Source organism: Cervus canadensis, chromosome 8 (genome assembly GCF_019320065.1).
Source record: "Cervus canadensis isolate Bull #8, Minnesota chromosome 8, ASM1932006v1, whole genome shotgun sequence".
Lineage (NCBI taxonomy): Eukaryota > Metazoa > Chordata > Mammalia > Artiodactyla > Cervidae > Cervus > Cervus canadensis.
The window spans coordinates 68,338,816-68,362,493 of NC_057393.1; the positions used below are offsets into that span (position 1 = coordinate 68,338,816).

Consider the following 23,678-nt stretch of genomic DNA (forward strand, 5'->3'; position numbering starts at 1 on the left):
TGAGCACTCCTTATTAACTTTTATATTAATAAAAGTTATTCTGAGGTACCACACACCTCAGTAGGAATGCAGCCCTTATTCCATTTTGGGTATCAATACAGAGCTCACACTTACACAAATGCAGACAGAGCCATCTAGATTTCCCTCCCCCAAGTCATTAGCTATTTGGAATCCCACTGCCCATAATCAAAACTTCTCAATCCAGCACCAACAGTCCTTCTTCCCTCTTGGGCTAACTGTAATCTGGCTCTTACTGGAAAATACTCCCCTATTGCTTCCTCATACATACATTGCTTATTCCTTCACATGCAGTGTATACTGGTATCAGTGTCTTCCTCTTTTCCTCAGAGTTACTCCTTGACTTTCATGTAAATGCCGTTGTCCCTTTGGAAATCTGTGATAATCTCCTTTTCCCACTCCTAATTTGAGTAATTTGCCAACCTCCACCACTTATGATATTTTGACACCGGGATTAGTCTTACACTCCCTCCTCAGTTCTCTCTCATTTGTCTTCATTATCCATGGAAACCATACACATAACTGGCTTCTCGGTTCTTTGACCACTTAAACTGAAATAACCTTTGCCCCCAACAGGCCTGCTCTGCAGTTGTCTTCTCAACAGCTCCTCTCCTGAATCCTGACTCAGCCCTCAGTCCTGTGCCCCTTCTCCATCCTCCCTACTGTCAACCCCATCTCCACTTCAATTCCTAAGCAGTCTAGACTCCTTGGACTGTTACTCTAATCACTTACGCTGAATCCTTAACATCTTCACCTTGTCATCATTTAACTTTAGAGCAAAACCCCAGTCTGCCCATCAGCTGTCTCCCACCTCCACTCCTACAGCACAATGCTGAGTGTTGTCATAGGAAATCCCTCAACCACTCTAATGCCACTACAAATTCAGTCTCTCATCACGACTGGATGTCTGTGACCCTGTTTGCCTGGTGAGTTCTTCATCATGTTCTCTACTCAGTACCTCTCGTTTCTCCACTTTCCTCACATTTCCTAGCCTACTACTTCCCTTTTCATCTTCAGTGGCTGACCATGCAAAACTACCACAGGAAAAAAATAGGAAGACATTAGGCAGATAATCTCTCAACTTTTTACCTTAACACCTGCAAACTCACCTCCATGATAATCATAACACCTTCCTCTTGCAATGCAGGAGACTCAGATTCAATCTCTGGGTTGATCCCTGCGTCAGGAAGATCCCCTGGAGAAGGAAATGGCAACCCACTCCACTATTCTTGCCTGGAGAATTCCATGGACACAGGAGCCCGGCAGACTGCAGCCCATGGGGTCACAGAGTCGGACACGACTGAGCGACTAACACTTTTCATTTTTCACTTTTCTGCTGTCTAAGGCTAAAATCTCCAGAATGCGCATGAGCTCATTTGTTTGGATCTTCATAGAGATTTTGATCCATCATATAGTCATTCTTTCTGCTCCCCCCTCTTGTCTTGCTCCCTCCCATTTTCAGCATGCTCAAATTTCCCTCATCTCCCCACCCAGCCAACACAAAATTCTCACTGCAATCTCATGTCCTTTCTTCTACGTCCAGTTTTAGCTTGTTCTTCCCTATTTCTAGCCAAGTTTCTGGAAGACGTGTTCATTGTTTGTTGTCCCTACTTCACCTCCCATATCCTGCTGAAGCCAGGGCTAAATAGCTTCTACTCTCAATACTGTGTTAATATGGCTGCTCCCCACATCAATGTCTGCTTGCCAAATCCAAAGGCCATTTCAATTTTCTCTTCTGGTGCCTCTGGAAGCCCCATATTTCTGGGCTTTGGGCCCTCTTCTTGTCATCCATTCTCAGTGGGATCCCCTTTCCTCTGCTATGCAGCAAGTACACTGGTATGTCTTTGGGTTCTGTTTTCAGACCTTTTTCCTTACCATACTTTCCCTGGACCATCTCATCTACTAACTTAGCTACAATTACCATTTTTTGTTTATTACTGCCAAATCTTTTGAACAGCCTTTCTCCTTCATATAAATCCAACAGCCTACTGTTTATCTCCTGACATATGGACTGCTGCTGCTGCTGCTAAGTCGCTCAGTCATGTCCAACTCTTAGCAGCCCACCAGGCTCCTCCGTCCATAGGATTTTCCAGGCGAGAGTACTGGAGTGGGGTGCCATTGCCTTCTCCGGACATATGGACTACTCAGTATTAAAATACATCTAATCCTGAACGTCATGTTCCCTTTCTCCCCCTTATAACTTTTCTCACTCTTTGTTCTAGTACCTATCTCAGTGACAAACACAGGTTTAATTCTTCTGCCTCTTTTATCTTCCAACTGAAAGCACCAAGTCCTAACAATTCCATATCCTAAAAACCTCTGAAATCTATCCATGTTTCTCAAAGTCCACTGCCACTATTTAGCATAGTAGTTAAGAATGCTGGTTCAGAAGCTAGACTTGGTTTAAATAATCACTCCACTATATATTATCCAGCTGAGTGATTCTAAATAAGCAATGATGTCTCAAGTGCCTCAGTTCTCATCACTCAAAATATGTTACCTATCATTCATTAGTGCAGACCACCATCATCTCTACCTGGGATTACTCTAACAGCACCTTAAGAGGGCTCATAGTGCCTAGTCTGGCCCTTCTGCAAATCAGTCTCCTCACCGTAGTCAGTAATCTTTCTAAAACACAAATCTCATCATGTTACTTCTTACTATAAAGTCTTTAATGATTCTCCCTTGTCTTCAAGAAAATATTTCAACTCCTGGGGCCTCTCTGGTGGTCCAGTGGTTAAGACTCCATGCTTCCACTGCAATCCCTGGTCTGAAAACTAAGATCCTACATGCCATGTGGCCAAAAAAGGAAAAAGAAAAAAGCTCTGTGATAAATACAGTATTTCAATTCCTTAAAAATGCACATAGGACTTTTAAAATCTGGTTCCTAAATCCTTATCTTTCTATTACTGTCCTCTATCACATGTAAGCCTATGAACTGAACTATGTGGAGGCCTTCAGATTTACCATGCTATTCTCTGCCTGTGTCTGGGTTGCCGCATATACAAGCATCCCTAGGAAATATTGTGGGTTCAGTTCCAGACCATCGCAATAAAGCATATACTGCAAAAAAGTGAGTCTCACAAATTTTTTGGTTTCGTAGTGCATATAAAAGTTATGTTTACACTATACAAGTCTAAAATGTATAACAGCTTTATGTCTAAAATAATGTACATACCTTAATTCAAAAATAGTATCAGAAAAAATAGGACCAACAGACTTGTTCAACACAGGACTGCCACAAACCTTCCATTTCTAAAATACACAGTATCTGTGAGGTGCAACAAAACAAGGCAGGCCTGTACTGTTCTGACTACAAGCCCCCTCCCTTCTAAACTGGCCAGATCAATGTGTGCTTCTGCTTTTCTATCACTCCATCTAAAAATGCCTGACTCCTAAGACTGATTAGGTACACCCCAGTTAGATCCTTCACATTCCATAGCTACTTTCATCCTAAACACCAGGTGTTAATATCAACCAGAATTGCTGCTTTAAACTATAAGTTCCTTGAAGATGACCATGCCTTATTCACCACTGTACCCCTAGGGGCTAGGATAGTGATGGGCACATAGTAAACATTCAACAAGGAACTTTAACTGTGGAATAAATTATTGAGGATGCACTGCTTGCACACCTTTTAATTAACTTTATCTAAAATTTAAAATGTTACATCTAACCAATCATGTTACCAGTCCTTATAGCCCTTTAATGCAGAAGGCATTTCTTATTTTCTACTATATTATTGTATGGAAGGAATGATCTGAATACAGACACACCATATTTTGTATTATGCAAGTAACATTAACTTGGCTAGCAGACGAATGGATAAGGAAGCTGTGGTACATATACACCATGGAATATTACTCAGCCATTAAAAAGAATTCATTTGAATCAGTTCTAATGAGATGGATGAAACTGGAGCCCATTATACAGAGTGAAGTAAGCCAGAAAGATAAAGAACATTACAGCATACTAACACATATATATGGAATTTAGAAAGACGGTAATGATAACCCTATATGCAAAACAGAAAAAGAGACACAGATGTACAGGACAGACTTTTGGACTCTGTGGGAGAAGGTGAGGGTGGGATGTTTCGAAAGAACAGCATCGAAACATGTATATTATCTATGGTGAAACAGATCACCAGCTCAGGTTGGATGCATGAGACAAATGCTCGGGCCTGGTGCATTGGGAAGACCCAGAGGGATCGGGTAGAGAGGGAGGTGGGAGGGGGGATTGGGATGGGAAATACATGTAAATCCATGGCTGATTCATGTCAATGTATGACAAAACCCACTACAATATTGTAAAGTAATTAGCCTCCAACTAATAAAAATAAAAAAATTAAAAAAAAAAAAAAAGATTGACTTGGCTGCCACATTTTAGAAGAAATTTTAAAACATAACATTGAGAAAATTCTTAACACACAGTGAAAAGAGACAATAAAAGGAGGTTTTTTTATTCAAAGGTATAACTGGATAAGTAGATTTGTTTACAACCATTCTTGTGAAATACTTTTTAAAAAAATACAACCAACTTCTTTCCAAATAGCAGACACAGACCTCAGCTATGTTGACCTAATTTTTGGTTGATAATGTACATGATTATGCAGAAACAGGCAAGCTCACACTGGTAGATTAACTATCTCAGTCAAAACTCCGTTTGTGGCCCCCACTTCTTGATCGATTTCTATTCCCACTTCGTCTTCTACCATCTTGTCGACTTCCTGACCGACTCCCCTGCCGACTCTGTCTACCTGACCGGCCACCGGATCGACCACCTGGCCGGCCCGACCGGCCTGACCGGCCACTTGGCCAACCACTCCTCTGTCTGGAATTAGAAGATGTGTTTCCATCATAATATTCTTCAATTTCAGGCAACTTGGCTGGCACTGAGAGTATCCAGTCTGAATCATGCCACTCTGCCTGTTGGGGTAATTTACAGGATTAACACAAATGCAAAATAGAAACCATAAGCAAGCACATGAGTACAGGAAACTCTTTGCATATCTATTAGCTAAATGTCATCAATCCATAAAGTCCAGAGTATCTGGAATAAAACTAAAACCAGAAAGCAAAAACATATTAAAAGCTAAAACACAGGAACTTGAGTTCCTAAATTTTATAAACAAACAAAACAGAAACAGACTCAGATACAGAGAACAAACAGGTGGTTGCCAGAGGAGAGATGGGGGGATGAGTGAAACAGATAAAGGAGATCAAGAGACAGGAACTTCCAGTTACAAAATAAATTAATCACAAGGATGAAAAGTACAGCTTGGGGAATACAGTTAATTATACTGTAATATTTTTGAATGATGAAAGTAGCAAGACTTATTGTAGTGATCATTTTGTAATATAAATACCAAATCACTCTATTGTACACCTGGAACTAACACAGTTTCGTAGGCCAATTATACTTTTTTTAAAAAAATTTTTTTTAAATTTTTTTTTAAATGTAGACACTGGGAGGAAATGCTTCAAAATGCTAATAGTGGTTATCTCTGGGGGATGGGGATTTATGTATGATTGTTACTTTTTTTTGTCAATCGCTCAGTCGTGTCTGATTCTTTGCAACCCCATGGAGTGTAGCCCACCAGGCTCCTCTGTCCATGGGATTCTCCAGGCAAGAATACTAGACTGGGCAGTCATTCCCTTCTCCAGGTGATTACTACCTTATACTTTTATGTGTTTCTAGTTGTCTGCAATGAACATGTACCGCTTGTAATATTACAAAAAAAAAAAAAGTCATTAAAAATGAAAAAAATCCTGTTAAAACTTAAATCTCAAATTTAATGTAACAGTACAAAGCTTGGATCCTCCTCGCCCCAAAAAAAGTTTCTAAAAGCTAAGTATTAGTCCGAGGAGAAATTTTCAGGCCAATTTTGGGACTCTAAATTCCTACTCGGTTTATACATTCTAAAAGAGCCCACCAGTTTCTCAGCACAAAAAGAATAGGCCACTAATTAGTGGTCATTGCTTTCCAAAGATATACTGACAGAAACAAGATCTGAGAGCTGATAATGCAGATTAAAAATCTGTCAACAGGGACTAAAAATGTCATTATTGGAAACAATTTGGTATCAGGGTAAACAAAATATAAAAATCAGCAGCCCTTAAGAGCATCAATATGTCATATCCTGCTACACTGTTTTTCATTGTGATCATGAGTTGCCAAGGCAAGTTAATATTAAAATACCTTACATGTCAGAATGAGCAGAGATAAACAGCCACACACACACACAACTGGTGGCAATGTATGACCAAAGCCTTAAAAATACATACATTTTTTGGCCAAGCAGACATCTTAAAAAGTTCATCTTAAAGAAAAAAACTTGGCAATGCATAAAGAATCAGCTATGCCAACATTTAAGGCCAACTTGTTTATAATGCATGTGAGTTGCTCAGTCATGTCCGACTCTTTGTGACTCCATGGACTGTAGCCTGCCAGGCTCCTCTGTTCATGGAATTCTCCAAGCAAGAATACTGGAGTGGGTTGCCATTTCCTTCTCCAGAGGATCTTTCCAATCCAGGGATCAAACACTGCAGGCAGATTCTTTACCATCTGATCCACCAGTGCAAATCTGTTTATTTTATAATGGAGTATTAGTATTGGAAATAATCTAAATGTCAGAAAATAGGACATTGTTTAAGTTGGTCATCCATGTGGCCAAATGCCAGGGGGCCAATAAAAGTAACCGTATAGTTGATAAACAAATGTGTTTACAACATATTCTGAATTTTAAAAAGGACTTTGGAAACCAAATAATCCCATTCTTGTGTCAAAATATGTATATAAATATGCATAGGGACACAAATAGACAAATTTCACAGTGTAGGAATTTAGTGGACAATCTCTTTCTTCTTCAGATAAAACACAGGAAAATTTTTTTAAAGAGAGAGAAAGGAATTGAAGAACCTACAGAGTAAAAGAGACAAAAATCAAATTATACAGAATGAACTTTACAGACCTCCTTATATTTAAAAATTTCAGGAGACAGGGGAAAATGTAAACACAAAATTGGATAATACTAATGAATTACTATTTGGGGGGGTTTAATAATGGTATTATTTTTTTTAAGTGTTTTTAATATCTTAGCTATATAAAAGTATTTATGGTTGAAATGATAGACTTCCTAGAATTTGTTTCAAAAGAATACAGGAGAGGGCTTCCCTGGTGGCTCAGTGGTAAAGAATCCACCTGCCAAGGCAGGAAACATGGGCGGTTCGATCCCTGATCCAGGAAGATCCCACAGGACGTGCAGCAACTAAGCCTGGGCACCACAAACATTACGCCTGTGCTCTAGAGCCTGGGAGCTGCAACTACAGAGCCCACGTGCCACAAATACTGAAGCCTGTGAGCGCTACAGCCCATGCTTCGCAACAGGAGAAGCCACTGCAATGAGAAGCCCATGCATTGTAACTAGAGAGTAGCCCCCACTCTCTGCAACTAAGGAAAAGAAAAGCCCACACAGCAAGGAAGACCCAGCACAGCCATAAATAAAATTAAAAAAAAAAAAAAGAAAAACAATACAGTGTAAGTGGATGGGAAGTAGACATGAAACACACCTGACCATGAGTTGATAACTGCTGAAGCTGGGTGACGAGTACATGAGGATTTGGATTGCAATTCTATTTTTTCACATTTGACAAACTGGATATTTATAATTTATTAGTTTATTACAGAATTTTTAATTGATTTACACATGATAAAGATATTATGAATATGTTTTTTTAATCCCTATATTTTTGAGAAACATATTCAAGTATTTAACAGATAAAAAATTTTATATACCTGTAACCTTTCTGATTCAGTTGTGGGAACATCAAAGCAAACACCCTAAAAGCAAAATGAAAATATTTTTATTTAGATGCACATGAGTTGATTTTTTAAAATACCTTCTTATAATTTTATATAAACTAAAAAAAGATTAAGTGGGTCCCATGACTGCTTATAGAATTAAACCAGCTAATACATAATAATGCATGACACAGAATAGCTGCTAATTATACTTCCTAAATCTAAAAGTAAACCAGTATCTAATAAGAATTGACTACTAATGAGCATATAGAGTATTCTCCAGAAAAGTTTCTGTAGACACTATAATGTTCCATGTCCCTTGTAAAATGACCCATCTAATAAATTCCTTTAAAAATTTAGTGCCAGGAGATAACCTAAGATGTTTCCTCTTTGATCTTGGCTGCCAGTACACTGAAAGTTAATTAATATCCAAGTACAGCAAATGGTTTGGCCTGAGGATAGAGGTATATTTTCCCTCCCCCTCCACATTTTTTCTGAATGTACAAAGTTGTCTTACTTGCCACAGATCTCTTTTGAAGGTAATATTAAACTTTGAGAAAGATAAGTTTCCAATAAGCAAGTTAATAAATTCTAGAGTAGCATGAACTTATATAGTCAGGTGAGATGAATAAATGTAATGTCTTTTCACAAAACCATTAGAAGAAATCAGCCACTAAGATTATAGATGGCTTTAACTTCGCTATTTCATAACTGTATGAAAATACCTAATTCAGTTATCCTCATTAACAACCAACAGCAGGCCACTTAGAAATCAATATTGTGTATTCTCTTTAAAAAAAAAAAAAAAAAAGAACTATTTGGCTGTTGCAATTATGTTACTCAATTGTAAAAAATAAACACACACAACCACATATGCATTCAAAGGCAGAAACTTAGATAACTTGAAAATTACAAATTAGCAGAATGACTTAACAGTTTTCTAGAGGAATGGGTTACTTACATAACTCCCCAAATTTCCAACTGGAAACACACTAACACATGGATAAAACAGTATTATCCATCCCATTAGACTTCAAAAAAAAATGAACAAAATCTATTAGTCTTTATAAACATATACGGCAGTTGTCTAGGAAAGCCTACCATATTTCCTTTTAGGAGGCACATTCTGGTAATTTGGGACACAGCATTACTACTCAGCTTTCTGTTAAGTTCTTTCCAAGCACAGCTGACATCCTGTATTTCTTCTGGGCTTTCCAGAGTCATGGTCACAAACCCCTTAAGGAATAAAAGTCACTGTGTTTGAGAGAAAAGCAGCAGCAGGACAATAACATTCTAACTTGACAGCCTTTTTTGACTTACGGCGTCCCAGGTGGCACTAGTGGTAAAGAACCCGCCTACCAAGCAGGAGACGCAAAAGACAAGGGTTCAATCCCTGGGTCGGGAAGATACTCTGGAGGATGGTATGGCAACCCACTCCAATACTCTTGCCTGGAGAATCCCATGGACAGAGGAGCCTGGAGGGCTATAGCCCAAAGGGTCGCAAAGAGTTGGACACAACTGAAGCAACTTAGCATGCATGTGTGCACTTCTTATAAGCCAACATGACCAATATAACATGACCACTAAAAAAATAACTTATTTTAAACTATATTAATATAAGACTAATGCTTATAGATCATTAAAAGTACCATTCTTGTATACACTGATGTAAAGACTACATTTAATTGTAAACATAATGCTTCAAGAGGAAATTAAACTACAGCATCGAGGATAAGAAGGTAGTGAAGAATTAAGGAAATGCTGAAGGACTCAAGGTTAGCTTTGAGTGGAAAAACAAGAGGACATAAACTTCTTTAAACTTTTGAAGGACTACACTTGAGCAAAAATGACTTGCTCTGTAAAACTTCACTGGACAACAAAATGGTCAACATGAAGAAGATATAGGGAGGCACTGATGTAACAAATAGTTAAGTGCCCCCTACCTATGTGCCAGAGACTGTCCTAGGTACTAGAGATTCAGCAGTACATAGTCCTTTGTCTCGGAGTTACCTTGCAGTGTACATGTAGCAAGGGGTTGGGGTAGGGGCAGTGAATAATGATGGGAGTTGTTGCTGTCTAGTTGCTAAGTTGTGTCCAACTCTTTTGCTACTCTTTTGTAGCCCACCAGGCTCCTCTGTCCATGAGATTTCCCAGGCAAGAATACTGAAGTGAACTGCCATTTCCTTTTCCAGGAAATCTTCCTGACCCCAAGGATCAAACCCAAGTCTCCTGCTTGGCAGGCGGATTCTTTACCACTGAGCCACCAGCGAAGTCCAATGGTGGGAGAGGAGACAGTAAACAAATAAGTAAATATATATAATGTCAGACAGTCCTAAGAATCATGAAAAATAATAATAAAGCAGGAGAAGAAAATGAAAATAGAGTCAAGGCAGCAATAAGCTACTTTAGACAGGGTGATGGGGAAAGACTTCTCTGATACAGTGATACCTGATAGAAAGCTGAATGAAGTGAAGCAGGGAGCCAAGATTAGTAAAAGAACATTCAGTATAATACAAATAAGCACAAAGGCCTTGTGTAGGATTAAGTTGATGTTTGAGTATGAGCAGGAAGGTTATGACAGTTGACACGAGCAAGGGGAGAGTGATAGGAGATGAGGCCAAAGAGGTAGAAAGGGAAGACCCTACAGCACATTCCTTGTAAAGACTTTGGATTTTGATTTAGCCCATAAAAGAAATACAAAACCACTAACACCCTGTTGCTAAGATATTCAAGCAGAGGTTAGATGACCCATCTGCCAAAGAGGGATTCTTTTATTAGATAAACGTTGGGATTAGATGACCTCTTAGATACTTCTTAGGTTTAAAAGTCTACTTTATGTTGATGTATGGCACATATGAAACAAATACTATAAAGCAATTATCCTTCAATTAAAAATAATTTTCTAAAAAGGTAAAAAAAAAAGATATTACAATGGTAATGATGAAATATTATGAACAGTTTTATGCCAATAAATTTGATAACTTAAAAAGTGTACCTTAATGTTTCCTTAAGAAATGTGGTTTAAGTTTTCTTGAGAAGTATCTGGTAGGTTATTAGGGATAAAGTATTTGCTCAGTGCTAAAATAACACCCCATGGATTTCTTACTAATGACAGAATAAAACATACTTTTTATAATGGGAATACATGGCTCTGGTATGGTTTGACATCTGATACTGACCTGGCAGGGGGACAGGTCAGATGGTGTTTTATACACACATACATACTCTCCCCATATACAGGCAATCCTTACTCTGCATGGCATTACGTTAGCTGCAGAGTCTATTTCTCAATTTGCATGGCTCCATGACCAAAAAAAAAACACGAGGGAACAGATTCTGACATACAAGTTTCAGTTAACACAGTACTGTGCAAAGTAAAGATGCCCTGTATTTCTCTCCAGATAGATATCTATGGTTCAATTTTAATCTTTCTCAACCACATACAATTTTCTCACAGATTTCTACCTTATCGGAGGTGATCAAAGATCGTGGTTCAAAACTCGATGCGCCAGAGATGTGGGCTAATGCTGCAGCCAATGCATCCACTGCCCCTTTCTCTTCTATCAGTCTCTGAGCTGATGGTCGGAAAAAATCAACAGCAGCATAAGAAACGGAAGCCAAAGACCTACGGTTTAAAAACAGTAAATTTTCTTGGTCAAGACAAAGGGGAAAGATTAAAGATAAAAGAATGAATGGGAAAAGAGAGCAAAGTTTTCATATTTTAATATACTTAAATGTCTGTTGGTAAAACTGGTGATTAAATTTTCTGATATGTCAACTAGGAGAGCTTAAAGATGTATAGCCTAATACAAAAGAAAAAATCATTCAGCAAGGTCAGAAAGCATACCTGATGGCATCCATGCTTTTAGATTTAACTAAATCCATTGTAGAAGGAACACCTACACGTTTAAAAGTAATTCCCTGAAAATGAAAGAATTACATTAAAGAAAAATGGAAGTCTTTACAATTAATTCCTAAATTAATCTAGTTTGTTGAATTTCCATTTCTTGGACTTAAAGATTTCCAAGCCCTAGCAGATCAAGATTTCCTAACAAATCATCAGTAACAAATTCTAGAAAGAGAAAAAAAAATTTTTTTTTCAATTGTCTCTTAGTTACAAATCATAGAATTACAGTTACAAAACAGCTGATTTTTTAAAAAAGATGCTGTTTACAATAAATTTTTTCTTATTAGCTTCATCGTACAAAGTATGAGAAATAATGTATGAAAATACACATCATAAAAACAGGAAAAATACTACAAAAACTTGAGACCACAAAAAATGTGTAATTTCTTGTAAGAACTGGCTATTGTAACATTACTCAATACAATCTTGACTATTACACCAAGATAATGTCACAATCATCCATTTACAATATCAGGCTAAGAGGTACTGAAATCACAATGCACTTCTGATTTTAGTCAAGGGAGAAATCCAAGGGAAAAGGGAGAAAGTCAGCTCTTCTGTCTTTCATAATAAAAGCTGTATTAAAACAAAGTCTTGCAGCTAATATAAATTTAGCTCTCCACATGCTTCACATTCAAATGCAGCTTAAATGAGAAGTCATAAAATCTATTTGTGAGAACAAATATAAAAAGATCTCTTTTCTAAGGCACCATTTAGATAATAAACCTGAAATAATTTAACTCTACTTACTGCTTTTTGTTCCACATATCGTAATTGACCTCTTTCTCTCGGTTGATAAAAACATATGCAGATCCCTGTCCGGCCAGCTCGACCTGTGCGTCCAGAGCGATGAATATAGGACTCAACATCCTAAAAATAAAAGAGGTAACTCTTCTTAAAAATCTGGCAAATTAAACAGCCATTCCAGCAACCAAAGAGTAATACTAGAAGCAACAAAACAACTACTATCAATAATAACATTTTTATTTCAATCCTGTTGCTCTTTTCAATGTCCCAGAGAATGTTTATGCTTGAATTCTGCAGTAAAAGGGATGAGATTAAAACCTTTTTATCCAGCCTATCCCAAGGTTCTTTATATTGCAACTTTTTATACTTTTCTTGCATGATTCCATACTTCAAATGTAAATAAAGTAGTTAATTATTTGCAAAGGTACCAGATTCCGATCGATTTAACACTACCCTAACAAACACTGGCTAACAGCAAGAATAGATAATATATATATTTTTTAATCTAAGCAAAGTCTTGTAAATAAAAGGCAATTTATATAGCTACTCTTATTTTCTCCAAATCAAATCTCATTTCCTTGCAAAGTAAAAACCCAACGAAATATCAACTTACACCTATTAGAATGGCCATCACCAAAAAGACAAAAGAGAACAGATTAACATTTGTTAATGCTGGTGCGGAAGTGGAGAAAAGATAACTTTATGCACTGTTGGAAAACAGTATGGAGGATCCTCAAAAGTTAAAAACAGAATGACCGCATGATCCAGTATTACATTTCCAGGAGTATATCCAAAGGATATGAAAACACTAATTCAAAAAGATATCCACACCCCTATGTTCACAGCAGCATTATTTACAATAGTCAAGACACAGAACCAACCTAAGTGTCCATCAAGATACGAATGAATAAAAAGGTTTATACGGAATATTATTCAGCCATAAAAAGAGGAAATCCTACCATTTGTGACAACATGGATGAACCTTAATGGCAATATGCTAAGTGAAATAAGTCAGAGAAAGCCAAATACTGTATGATCTCACTTATATATGGAATCTAAACAACAACAACAAGTAAAAAAACTAAACTCATAGAAACAGAGATCAGACTTGTGGTTACCAGAAGCAGATGGTGGGGGGAAGGAGAAATGAAGGAAGGTGGTCAAAAGACATAAACTTTCAGTTAAAAGGTAATTCCTTTCTTCTTTTATACCTACATGAGAAGACGGATGGTGGTTGAACCTATTGTGGGCATCAATTCACAACATACATAAATCAAAGCATAGTGCTCTTATGGCTTAAACTTATATGGTGATGTATGTGAATTATTTTTCAATAAAATTGGTGGGGGAGAAAACTCATTTCCTACCTGTGGAGGTGAACTCTGAATCACCAGGTCAACCTCAGGAATGTCCAAACCACGGGCAGCCACATTGGTTGCCACCAAAACTTTAAAACTACCCTCTCTGAAGCCTTTCAGTGTAATTTCTCTTTGTGACTGAGCGATGTCCCCATGTAAACACTGGGCATTCTATTTGAAAAAAAAAAGGAAAAGTAAGTGTATAGCACACACTTAGCAGTGACAGCACCCAAACACTATACAGTCTGTGCTCTTTTTGTTGTTGTTTTTATTTATTTGGCCACCCCGTGCAGCAATGTGGGGTCTTAGCTCTCCACCAGGGATTGAACCTGCACCCCGGGAGTGCAAGTGTGGAGTCTTAACCACTGGACCACCAGGGAAGTCCTTCCTCTTTTTGTTGTTGTTTCTCAATCTGGTAATTATAAAAATACATGCTTTTAAAAATCAAACAATGCAGAAAAACGTTTAGCATAAAATGCAAAAGCTTTCCTAATATCAGTCTCCTAATAAGTAACTGCTAACAGTTCAGTAAATATTCCTCCACACATTATTTTTTAAATACACACACCTCACAAATCCTAGCATATAATTTTATGAATTTACTTATAAAGATGGGATTATATTGGGACTTCCCTGCTGGTCCAGTGGCTAAGACTCTGCACTCTCAATGTATGCGGCCTAGGTTTGATTCCTCAGGGAACTAGATCCCACATGCTACAACTAAGAGTTCACAAGCCACACATGCTGATCCCAACAAGATCCCGCATGCTGCAACGAAGACCTCATGCAGCCAAATAAATAACTTTTTTTAAAAAAAGAGATTATACTATATATGTATGGTTTTACAACCTACCTTCTAAATTTGTTATATCTCAGCCAGATACACATCTACTTAATTTTTTAAAACTACACATGATTTCTTCATATGGCTACAGTATCTTCTTTTCTTTCTGGCCGCAACCCATGCAATCTTAGTTTCCCCACCAGGGACTCAGCCCAGCCCCAGCAGTGAAAGCTCTGAGTCCTAACCACTGGACTGCCAGGAAATTCCCAGTATCATTTATTTTAGCAATACTCTACTAATGAACATTTGGGTAGGATCCAACCTTTCACCTTTAGAAACAATGCTATAGTGAACAACCTTGTACTATATCTCCAGATCCCTCAATATATGTATATTTCAGTAGATTACATATCTAGAAGTTGAATTCCTAGGTCAAAAATTATAAACATTTAACATTTTAATAGCTACTGTAAAACTGTATTATAAAAAGAAGTTTGTAAACAGATAGCATGTGCACATATGACTGGAACCATAGGAGTGATTAGTTATATTTATCTATACACATAACAATACTTAGTCCTAACCACTAGACCACCAGCAAATTCCACAGCTATACTTCTATATTTCTATACTTACTGACTGCTTGTTGTAAGAAAAGCACTGTAATAAACACCTTAAATTATTTTGTCTTAAAAGTAAAAAAAAAAATTAATACCAATTTTTAAAATGGGAACATGGGCAGTGAAATATGAAGTGATTTGCCCTAGGTTACAGAGCCAGGAAATAACACAACTGGAATTTACATTGTGTTCTGACTCCAAAGTGCAACTAATCACTATACACAGAAAGAACATGTTAATAAGTGAGAACAATTACAGAAGTAGAACTGTAAGGAATGCCAGTATTTAAAGTGCAAGTAAGAATACAAAAAGACTTCAACAAAGTTGGGAAAGATTAGCCAGGGAAGAAGGAAGAAAACCTGTGTGATATCATGGAACCCAAATTAGGAGAACTGCTTCAAGAAAAGATACTTTTTTTTAAAGTCAAAAGCAAATATACTTTTCCACAAACATCTATGACAAAATTTAGTGACAAAGTATTTTCATGACTTCCAAACATAGGCAAGTAGAGATAAAAACCTATGGCGGGGGGGGGGGGGGGGGGGGGGGCTTGCTAGTCCTAAGAACAGATAGATACTCCCCAGAAAGCATAGTAGGGAAAGCATAATTTGAGAAAGTCAGTTGAAACTGGTAGAATTCTTACACATTTAAGGGTGATTGTGAGGAGCCAGAGATAAAATGTGAAACCAAATACCAAAAAAATTAGAATTCTAGAAATTCTGCTGAAAAAGCCTGAAACAGTCTGGGCCCAAATGAACTTTCAAACTAACAAACTGATGCTTCCTTGCAGGGACAAAGCCCTAAAATTCAAACTGAGGATGACAGGGATCCCAGAAGCAAAAGAACAAGATGACTCTCAGATAAAAGTGAAGGGAAAATCAACCAGAGCTCAGAAAGTGGGAGACTTTTTTAAAACAGCTTTACTGAGATACACTTTGTAGACTGTATTCTTAAATACTATCAAAAATAAAAGAGGCAGCTCTAGACCTGTGAAGTGAGAAAACTATTCTGACCCATAGCTCCCCATCAAAAGTTTGAAAAGATTAATCCCATCTAAAAATGAGCAACAGAATAGGTTATGGTTAAATACTATAGAAAGTAATTATAAGAGGACAAATAAAAATATTCACCAAAACAATGAAAGAGCTCTAGAAAGGCATGCCTGCAAAACAGATAAAAGAGTATGTATTATATTTCTGAGTGAGCTAAAAGAAAAATTTTTAAATATATGATATATGAGAGAACAAGAAAACTCAGAATGAGAAAAAGTAAAATATGGGATGAAATGACTCAAAGAGGTAGAAATAAAAGGCAAAGACTTTTCACCAATGAAGACTACACTGGAAGGAATACAAGACTGATTGAATACAACAAATGATGCCTTAATTTTGAAAAGTTTGAAAATTTAAATAAAGATTTTAAAAATCTGTTATCAAGTGATAAAGGAGAGAGGAAAAAAGAGCCAACATATGTATAACAGGAGTCCTTGAAGAAAAAAACCAAAGCAATCAGACAAACCAAATACCAGAAAAATTAGAATTCAAGAAATTTTGCTGACATTTAAAAATACGTATATTTGAAACTACAAATTGTGTGCACTGTGCACTCATAAAAAGTGAACAACACCAAAATAAATTCTAGTGTAACTACTGATTTTTAAAGAAAAAGGAAAAAACACATTTGTATTCAGGCAAAAAAACTAAATCAATCACTTATAACAGGAAAAAATCAGACTGGCATCAGACTTTTTATAGTATGCTTTATTCCAATGGAAAACATATTTAAGATACTGAAGGAAAAGGTAAGCCAAGAATTTTATATCCATCCAAAATGATTTTAAAGTTACAAACAAGCTATCATCAATACTACTACTACTACTAAGTCACTTCAGTTGTGTCCGACTCTGTGCAACCCCAGAGACGGCAGCCTACCAGGCTCCTCTGTCCCTGGGAGTCTCCAGGCAAGAACACCGCAGTGGGCAACTTGCCATTTCCTTCTCCAATGCATGAGAGTGAAAAGTGAATCATGAGCCCTTCCTTGGGAATCTTCTAGATACTAAGTGACAGCAAAAATGACTGAAGAGACACTGATACAAAGGCCAATGGTGTTGTTACCAATAGATGTTAATATCATAAAAAGGAAAAAGAACTAGATATTACATATCTCCTAATGGAAGTATATTATCTATGAAATAAATTTGCACAAACAAACAAACCTCAATTTACAGGAAATACAGAAAGCAGCAGCATACTATTTTCTGTTAAATGGTATCACTCATGAAAACTTGGTTTCTTAAATAATTTAAAAAGCTATAAGAAGAAACTGAAGAATCCATGTATTGAAGAGATTTAATGAAATCACTTATTTGGATTAAAAAAAAAAAGCCATAAAAGAAAAAACAAAGCATGTATGCATGAAGCAATAGAGAATTTGAAGACTGATATTTGAAGATATTAATTATTATTAATTTTTTAGATGTCATTAACAGTATTGTGAGTTTTTAAAAAAATAATCCTTTTATTTTAGAAATACATACCCAAATATTTCTGGGCATAATAACATGTTATCTATCATTTGCATCAGGCTAATTAAGGCACAAGAAGTGAGGGGGCATTTAAATGGATAAAATAATTCTTGCAGCTGAAAAACGAATACACAGGGGCTCATGACACTGTCAACTTCTGTATATGTCTTAGATAAGTCTGAAATTTTCTATTATAAAAACTTAAAAAAGACATAAGGATTTAGTGTTTTGACCCATTCATTCAGTAAATATTTGTGTTTCAACTTATACACAACTCTACAACATTACCCACTCTTATCCATAGAAACTCATCTTGTTTCCCTCTTTTGTGTTTTCAAGATCACATTTTCAAAGTCTTAAGAAAACTTCTGATGAAAATGGATAGAATTCAGGATTTTCCTGGTGGTCAAGCAGCTAAGACTCCATATGCCCAATGCAGGGGGGTGGGTTCAATCTCTGGGCAGGGAACGAGATCCCATATGCTACAACTGAAGATCTCACATGCCACAACTAAGATCCAGCATAGCCAAATAAATAAAGAGTTGCAAGAGGATTTAGAAATCATATATTAAAAAAAAAAAAATGGACAGAATTCTATCCTGACTTAACAGATCATGAGAGGCTGGCTCTAACATCTTTCTGAATTAGACTCAACTCTAAGAATGACAATCAAACCTAGACTACAAAGGACATGACTTTTTTACTCAGTGATTCATAATCTATAATCTCAATTAAAGAAAGCATGAAAAAAGACTTACCTGTTTTATGTGTGGATTCATGGCCATTTCAGTTACATTCTTTTTGGTCTCACAGAAGATAATAGCCCTCCCTTCAGACCCACTGTAGACTTGAAGGACATCTCCAATAACTGCTGGTCTCTGAGACCAGTGGCACTGGATGGCCAAATGCTTTAAGAAAAGAAAATATCAAATATCTGCTTCATTCAAATTATTGAAAAGATTTCTTTTCTACATTTATTTCTATTTGCTCAAGAATTGGTCTTCCTGGAAGACAATAAGACAATGATACTCCCTGATGCCACTTTAAAACAGCCCTCAACAAGTGAAACAATAGGCAAATTGTAGTACACTTATGCAGTGGAATACTCTTCAGCAGTTAAAAGGAACCAACTACTGATCTGTACAACAATATAGATGAATCTCAAAACATATCCTAGGTGAATGAAGCCTTACAGAAAAAGAGTACACACAATATGATACCATTTATATGAAGTTTTAGAACAGGCAAAACTAATCTATGATGGAAAAAACACAACAGTGGGTTGCCTCTGAAAGGGGAATGGGCAGGGGCAGGGGGAACTTTCTGTGATGATGGTATAGTATTCTTTGTTTTGATAGGGTTTTGGGTTGCACACATACATGAATCTACCAAAATGAAGCAAATGTACACTTAAAATCTTGCATTTTGTTGTATGTAAATCTTATCTTAAAAACTGTAAATATTAGGTGGATGAATCTCAAAAACATTATGCTAAGTCAAAGAAGTCCAACACAAAAAAGCCACATGTTGTAATGATTACATTTATATGAAATATCCAGAAGTAAATCCATAGAGACAGAAAGAAGATTGGTGGCTGCCTGGTTGGCTAGGATAAGGTGGGAATGGACAGTGACTGCTTAATAGCTACAGGATTTCCTTTTCCGGTAACGAAGTGTTTTGGAAGTAAATAGAAGCAATGGTTGTATAATACCATGAATGTACTAAATGACTCTGAATTGCACACTTCAAAGTGTTTAATTTTAGCTATATGAATTTTACTTCAACTCAAAAAATTGTAAATATTGAAATCTAGCTAAAGATATGCACACTAAAATACTTATGGGAAGGGAATTCAATGTCAGTCCAATGGTTAGAATTCCACGCTTTCACTGCTGAGGGCAAGAGTTTAATCCCTGAACTAAGATCCTGCAAGCGGCATAGTATAGCCAGAAAACAAGAACAACTTACAGGGAAGTATACAATTTCTGTAATTTGAAGTAAATTAAAAAATCAGATCGATATAAGGGATGAGTAGACAGGCAATAAGCAAATACAGCAAAATATTACTGGCAGAATCTAGCTGATGGGTACATGGGTGTTCACTATAAAATTCTCTCAGCTTTCAGTGTTTGAAAGTCTTCATGATAAAATGCTGAGGAAAAATCTACTGTAACATTTTAAATCTATTCATTTTAACATACTGTATCTCAACAAAATTATTTAAAACAATTAATTATTGAACACATGGAAAACACACCAAGCACAAAGAAGAAAATTAAGAATCATCTGTACCAGGTAAATCAAAGTCTTGCTTCTTCCTCTCCACCTCCCAAAAATAAAAATAAAAAAGCAGGGCTTCCCTGGTGGCTCAGTGGTAAAAAAAAATATGCCTGCCAATGCAGGACACCAGGGTTCAATCCCTGATCCAGGAAGATCCCACATCGAGTGCACCACAACTATTGAGCTTGTGCTCTAGAGCCCCAGAGCTGTAACTACAGAGCTCACGTGCCACGACTACGGAACCTTGCACACCCAGTGCCAGAGTTCTGCAACAAGAGAAGCTGCCACAATGAGAAGCCGCATACCACAACTAGAGAGAAGCCCCCACTTGCTGCAACTAGAGAACAACCCAGGCAGCAACGATGACCCAGCACAGCTATAAATAAATTTTTAAAATATCAGGTTGGTGCAAAAGTAATAATGGTTTTTGCATTGTTGAAATTTGCCATTTTTGGACTACATTCTAAATGAGGTTATCTTATACATCCTTTTGCTGTGCATTTCTCGCTTTATGGGTTTTTTTTTTTACTAATAACTTATTACTTATATCATACTTATTTTAGACTATGGAAATGATGTTACACAAAAAAGCAAATTCAAGCAACTTTCTTATTTGAGTTCAAAATGGGTCATAAAACAGCAGAGACAACTCACAACATGAACACCACATTCGGCCCAGGAACTGCTAACGAACAGACAGTGTAGTAGTGGTTCAAGTAAGTTCTGCAAAGGAGACAAGAGCCCTGAAGATGAGGAGCACAGTGGCTGGCCATGGAAGTTGGCAACAACCAATTGAGAGGATTATCAAACCTGATCCTCTTACAACTGCACAAGATGTTGCCGAAGAACTCAAAAGTTGACCATTCTATAGTTGTTTGGCATTTGAAACAAACTGGAAAGGTGAAAAAGCTTGATAAGTGGATGCTTCATGAGCTGACCAAAAATTTTTTTTAAATCATCATTGTGAAGTGTTGTCTTCTCTTATTTTATGGAACAAACAACGAACCATCTCTCGATCGGATTATGACGTGCAATGAAAAGTGGATTTTACACGACAACCAGTTGACGATCAGCTTGGTAGTTGGACTGAGAAGAAGCTCCAGAGCACTTCCAAAGCCAAACTTGCACCAAAAGATCACGGTCATTGTTTGGTAGTCTGCTGCCCATCTTATCCACTATAGCTTTCTGAATCCTGGCGAAATCATTACATCTGAGAAGTATGCTCAACAAATTGATGAAAAGCACTGAAAACTGAAACACCTGCCACCAGCATTATTCAAAAGATGGGGTCCAATTCTTCTCCATGACAACACCTGACTGCACACTGCATGACCAACACTTCAAAAGTTGAACTATGAAGCTTTGCCTCATTTGCCACATTCACCTGACCTCTTGCCACTGACTACCACTTCTTCAAGCATCTTGACAACTTTTTGTAGGGAAAACGCTTCCACCATCAGCAGGATGAAGAAAATGCTTTCCAAGAGTTCGTTGAATCCCAAAGCATGGATTTTTATGCTACAAGAATAAGCAAACTTATTTCTTGTTGGCAAAAATGTGTTGATTGAAATGGTTCTTATTTTGATTAATAAAGATGTGTCTGAACCTAGTTGTATTGATTTAAAATTCACAGTCCCAAAACATAATTACGTCTGCACCAACCTAGCAAATAAATAAAAATAAAAAGATCCTGAATCTCATCAAGCCTGACAATCTAACCATTAACTCACAGGAATATTAAAGCAGAGGAACATGTTAACTAACACTAGAGTTGCAAATCAACAAAACTGAAACTATGGGAAACTTGAAAGACAATCTTTTATTCAATTAAAAACTGCAAAGAAAAGAAGGGACAGAGGAATCTATATTTAAAAGATTTAATAGATAATTGGATAAAGAAGATATATATGATGGAATATTACTCAGTGATAAATAAGAAAACGAAACCTTGCCATTTTCAACAACATGGATGAATCTAGAAAATGTCAGAGAGAGAGACAAATACTGTATGATCTCACTTATATGTGGAATCCTAAAAAACAAAACAAAAAAAATGAAAACAGAAACATAGATACAAAACACAAAACAGAGGTACTGTTTTGAAGTGCCAAAGTCGGGGGGGACTTGAAACAGGTGACAGGGATTGATAGGTAAAAACTTCCTGTTATAAAATAAATAAGCCAAAGGGATGCAATATACAGCATAAGGAATATGGTCAAAAATATTGCAACAACTGAGTATGGGAACAGATGGTTATCAGATTTCTTGTGGTGACCATTTCATAACATATGCAAGTATCAGATCACTATTTAGTACACCTGAAACTAACATAATATTGCACATCAACTATATTTCAATTTTAAAAAAGAAAAAGATATGGTGAGTAAACGTTCAACACAAGAATAAAAAAAAATTAAAACACATATAAACCAGTAGCAATATAAGGATCTTATGTGAATCCATATTCAAACGAACTACTTACCAAAAAAAGGACAACTGGGATAATGTGAACACTAGCTATTTAAAGATATTTTTAAAAATTGGTTTTTTCTACTGTGATGGTAACTTTGTGGGTTTGTTTGTTTTTAAAGAGCTCTTCTTTCCCAGAAGTAATCATTATTATTAGTTTGATGCTTATCCTTCCCACCTATCCACCTATAAATATCTAAAGAATCTATTTAGGACTATTTGTGTATCTTTTAAAATAGTATGATTCTGTACTGAGAATTTTGTAATCTGGTTTTATCACTCAAATTCATTCTTTTTAGCCATTATGTTGTGTTTAAAGATCATACTCTTGTCCATCTGGACTATTTTTATCTACATACACATATATGTACATCTATCAAATGTAAAGGTGACATATGTGATACATACTTGTCAAAAATATTGCAAATATTACCTTAATTCTCTTAAAAAATATATACTACAAGTTTAAAAATATATATATATATACTACAAGTTTAAATTTTCATAGAGTCAAAATTATAAAGCTTTTCCTTTATGGTGTCTTCTATCTTTATGTCTAGAAAAGCCTTCCCTCCCTGAAATCAAATAATGATCTACAAACTGCTGTAAATTATTTTATGGCTTCATTTTTTAAAATATTGGTGCATACTGTTGGTACAGGGTATGAAATGAGGATCTTTATTCCACCTAAGCTTTAATAAATTATCCCAACACCAGCAAACTGTGAAAAATCACCTCACTTCTCACATTCTACATACTTTAAATCTGTCTCTATGGATATTTGTATCTCTCTCCTGTTAGGACTTGCCTGTTTGCAAACTTTTTCCCCTATTTTACTCTGCTCCTCAGTCTTAGACTATAGAAATACCTAGGCATCTTACTGACTAAGGACCAAAAACAAAAGATTTGGCCTGAATTGGTACCCAAAACATATGTTCAGCTTCAACAAATTTCAAAACACCAACTAAAAGCTAAAATCTATCACAATGGAAAGCTACTTACTTCTACAGTAGTTGCAGCCTTTTGAGTCATTTTCCCAACAAGGTCAACCTGTTCATATCTGGATTTCATGTATTTTTTTGCAACTTTGTATACCCACTGCGGGCAAGTTGCTGAAAAAAGTAAAGTCTGAGGATTGTCTTCAGAATCTTAAATAAACAAAAAGAAT

General features: G+C 36.5%; 1 protein-coding gene across 5 annotated transcripts in view; it reads right to left on the minus strand.

Moving 5' to 3' along the window:
* Positions 1 to 4,451: 4,451 nt before the first annotated feature.
* The window catches only part of DDX50 (DExD-box helicase 50), a 29,433-nt gene continuing 10,206 nt past the window's right edge, over positions 4,452 to 23,678 (minus strand). For 4 of the 5 annotated variants that reach the window (XM_043476761.1, XM_043476763.1, XM_043476766.1 and 1 more), the window contains 9 exons: positions 23,513 to 23,658; positions 18,520 to 18,669; positions 13,843 to 14,004; positions 12,479 to 12,598; positions 11,669 to 11,742; positions 11,287 to 11,446; positions 8,923 to 9,057; positions 7,816 to 7,860; positions 4,452 to 4,946 (listed from right to left, as the gene is read on the minus strand). In XM_043476761.1, the coding sequence (XP_043332696.1) occupies positions 4,668 to 4,946; positions 7,816 to 7,860; positions 8,923 to 9,057; positions 11,287 to 11,446; positions 11,669 to 11,742; positions 12,479 to 12,598; positions 13,843 to 14,004; positions 18,520 to 18,669; positions 23,513 to 23,658 (1,271 nt within the window). In that variant the 3' untranslated portion in view covers positions 4,452 to 4,667. The remainder of the gene's footprint in view (positions 4,947 to 7,815; positions 7,861 to 8,922; positions 9,058 to 11,286; positions 11,447 to 11,668; positions 11,743 to 12,478; positions 12,599 to 13,842; positions 14,005 to 18,519; positions 18,670 to 23,512; positions 23,659 to 23,678) is intronic. The other variant, XM_043476762.1, reaches the window with a different exon arrangement.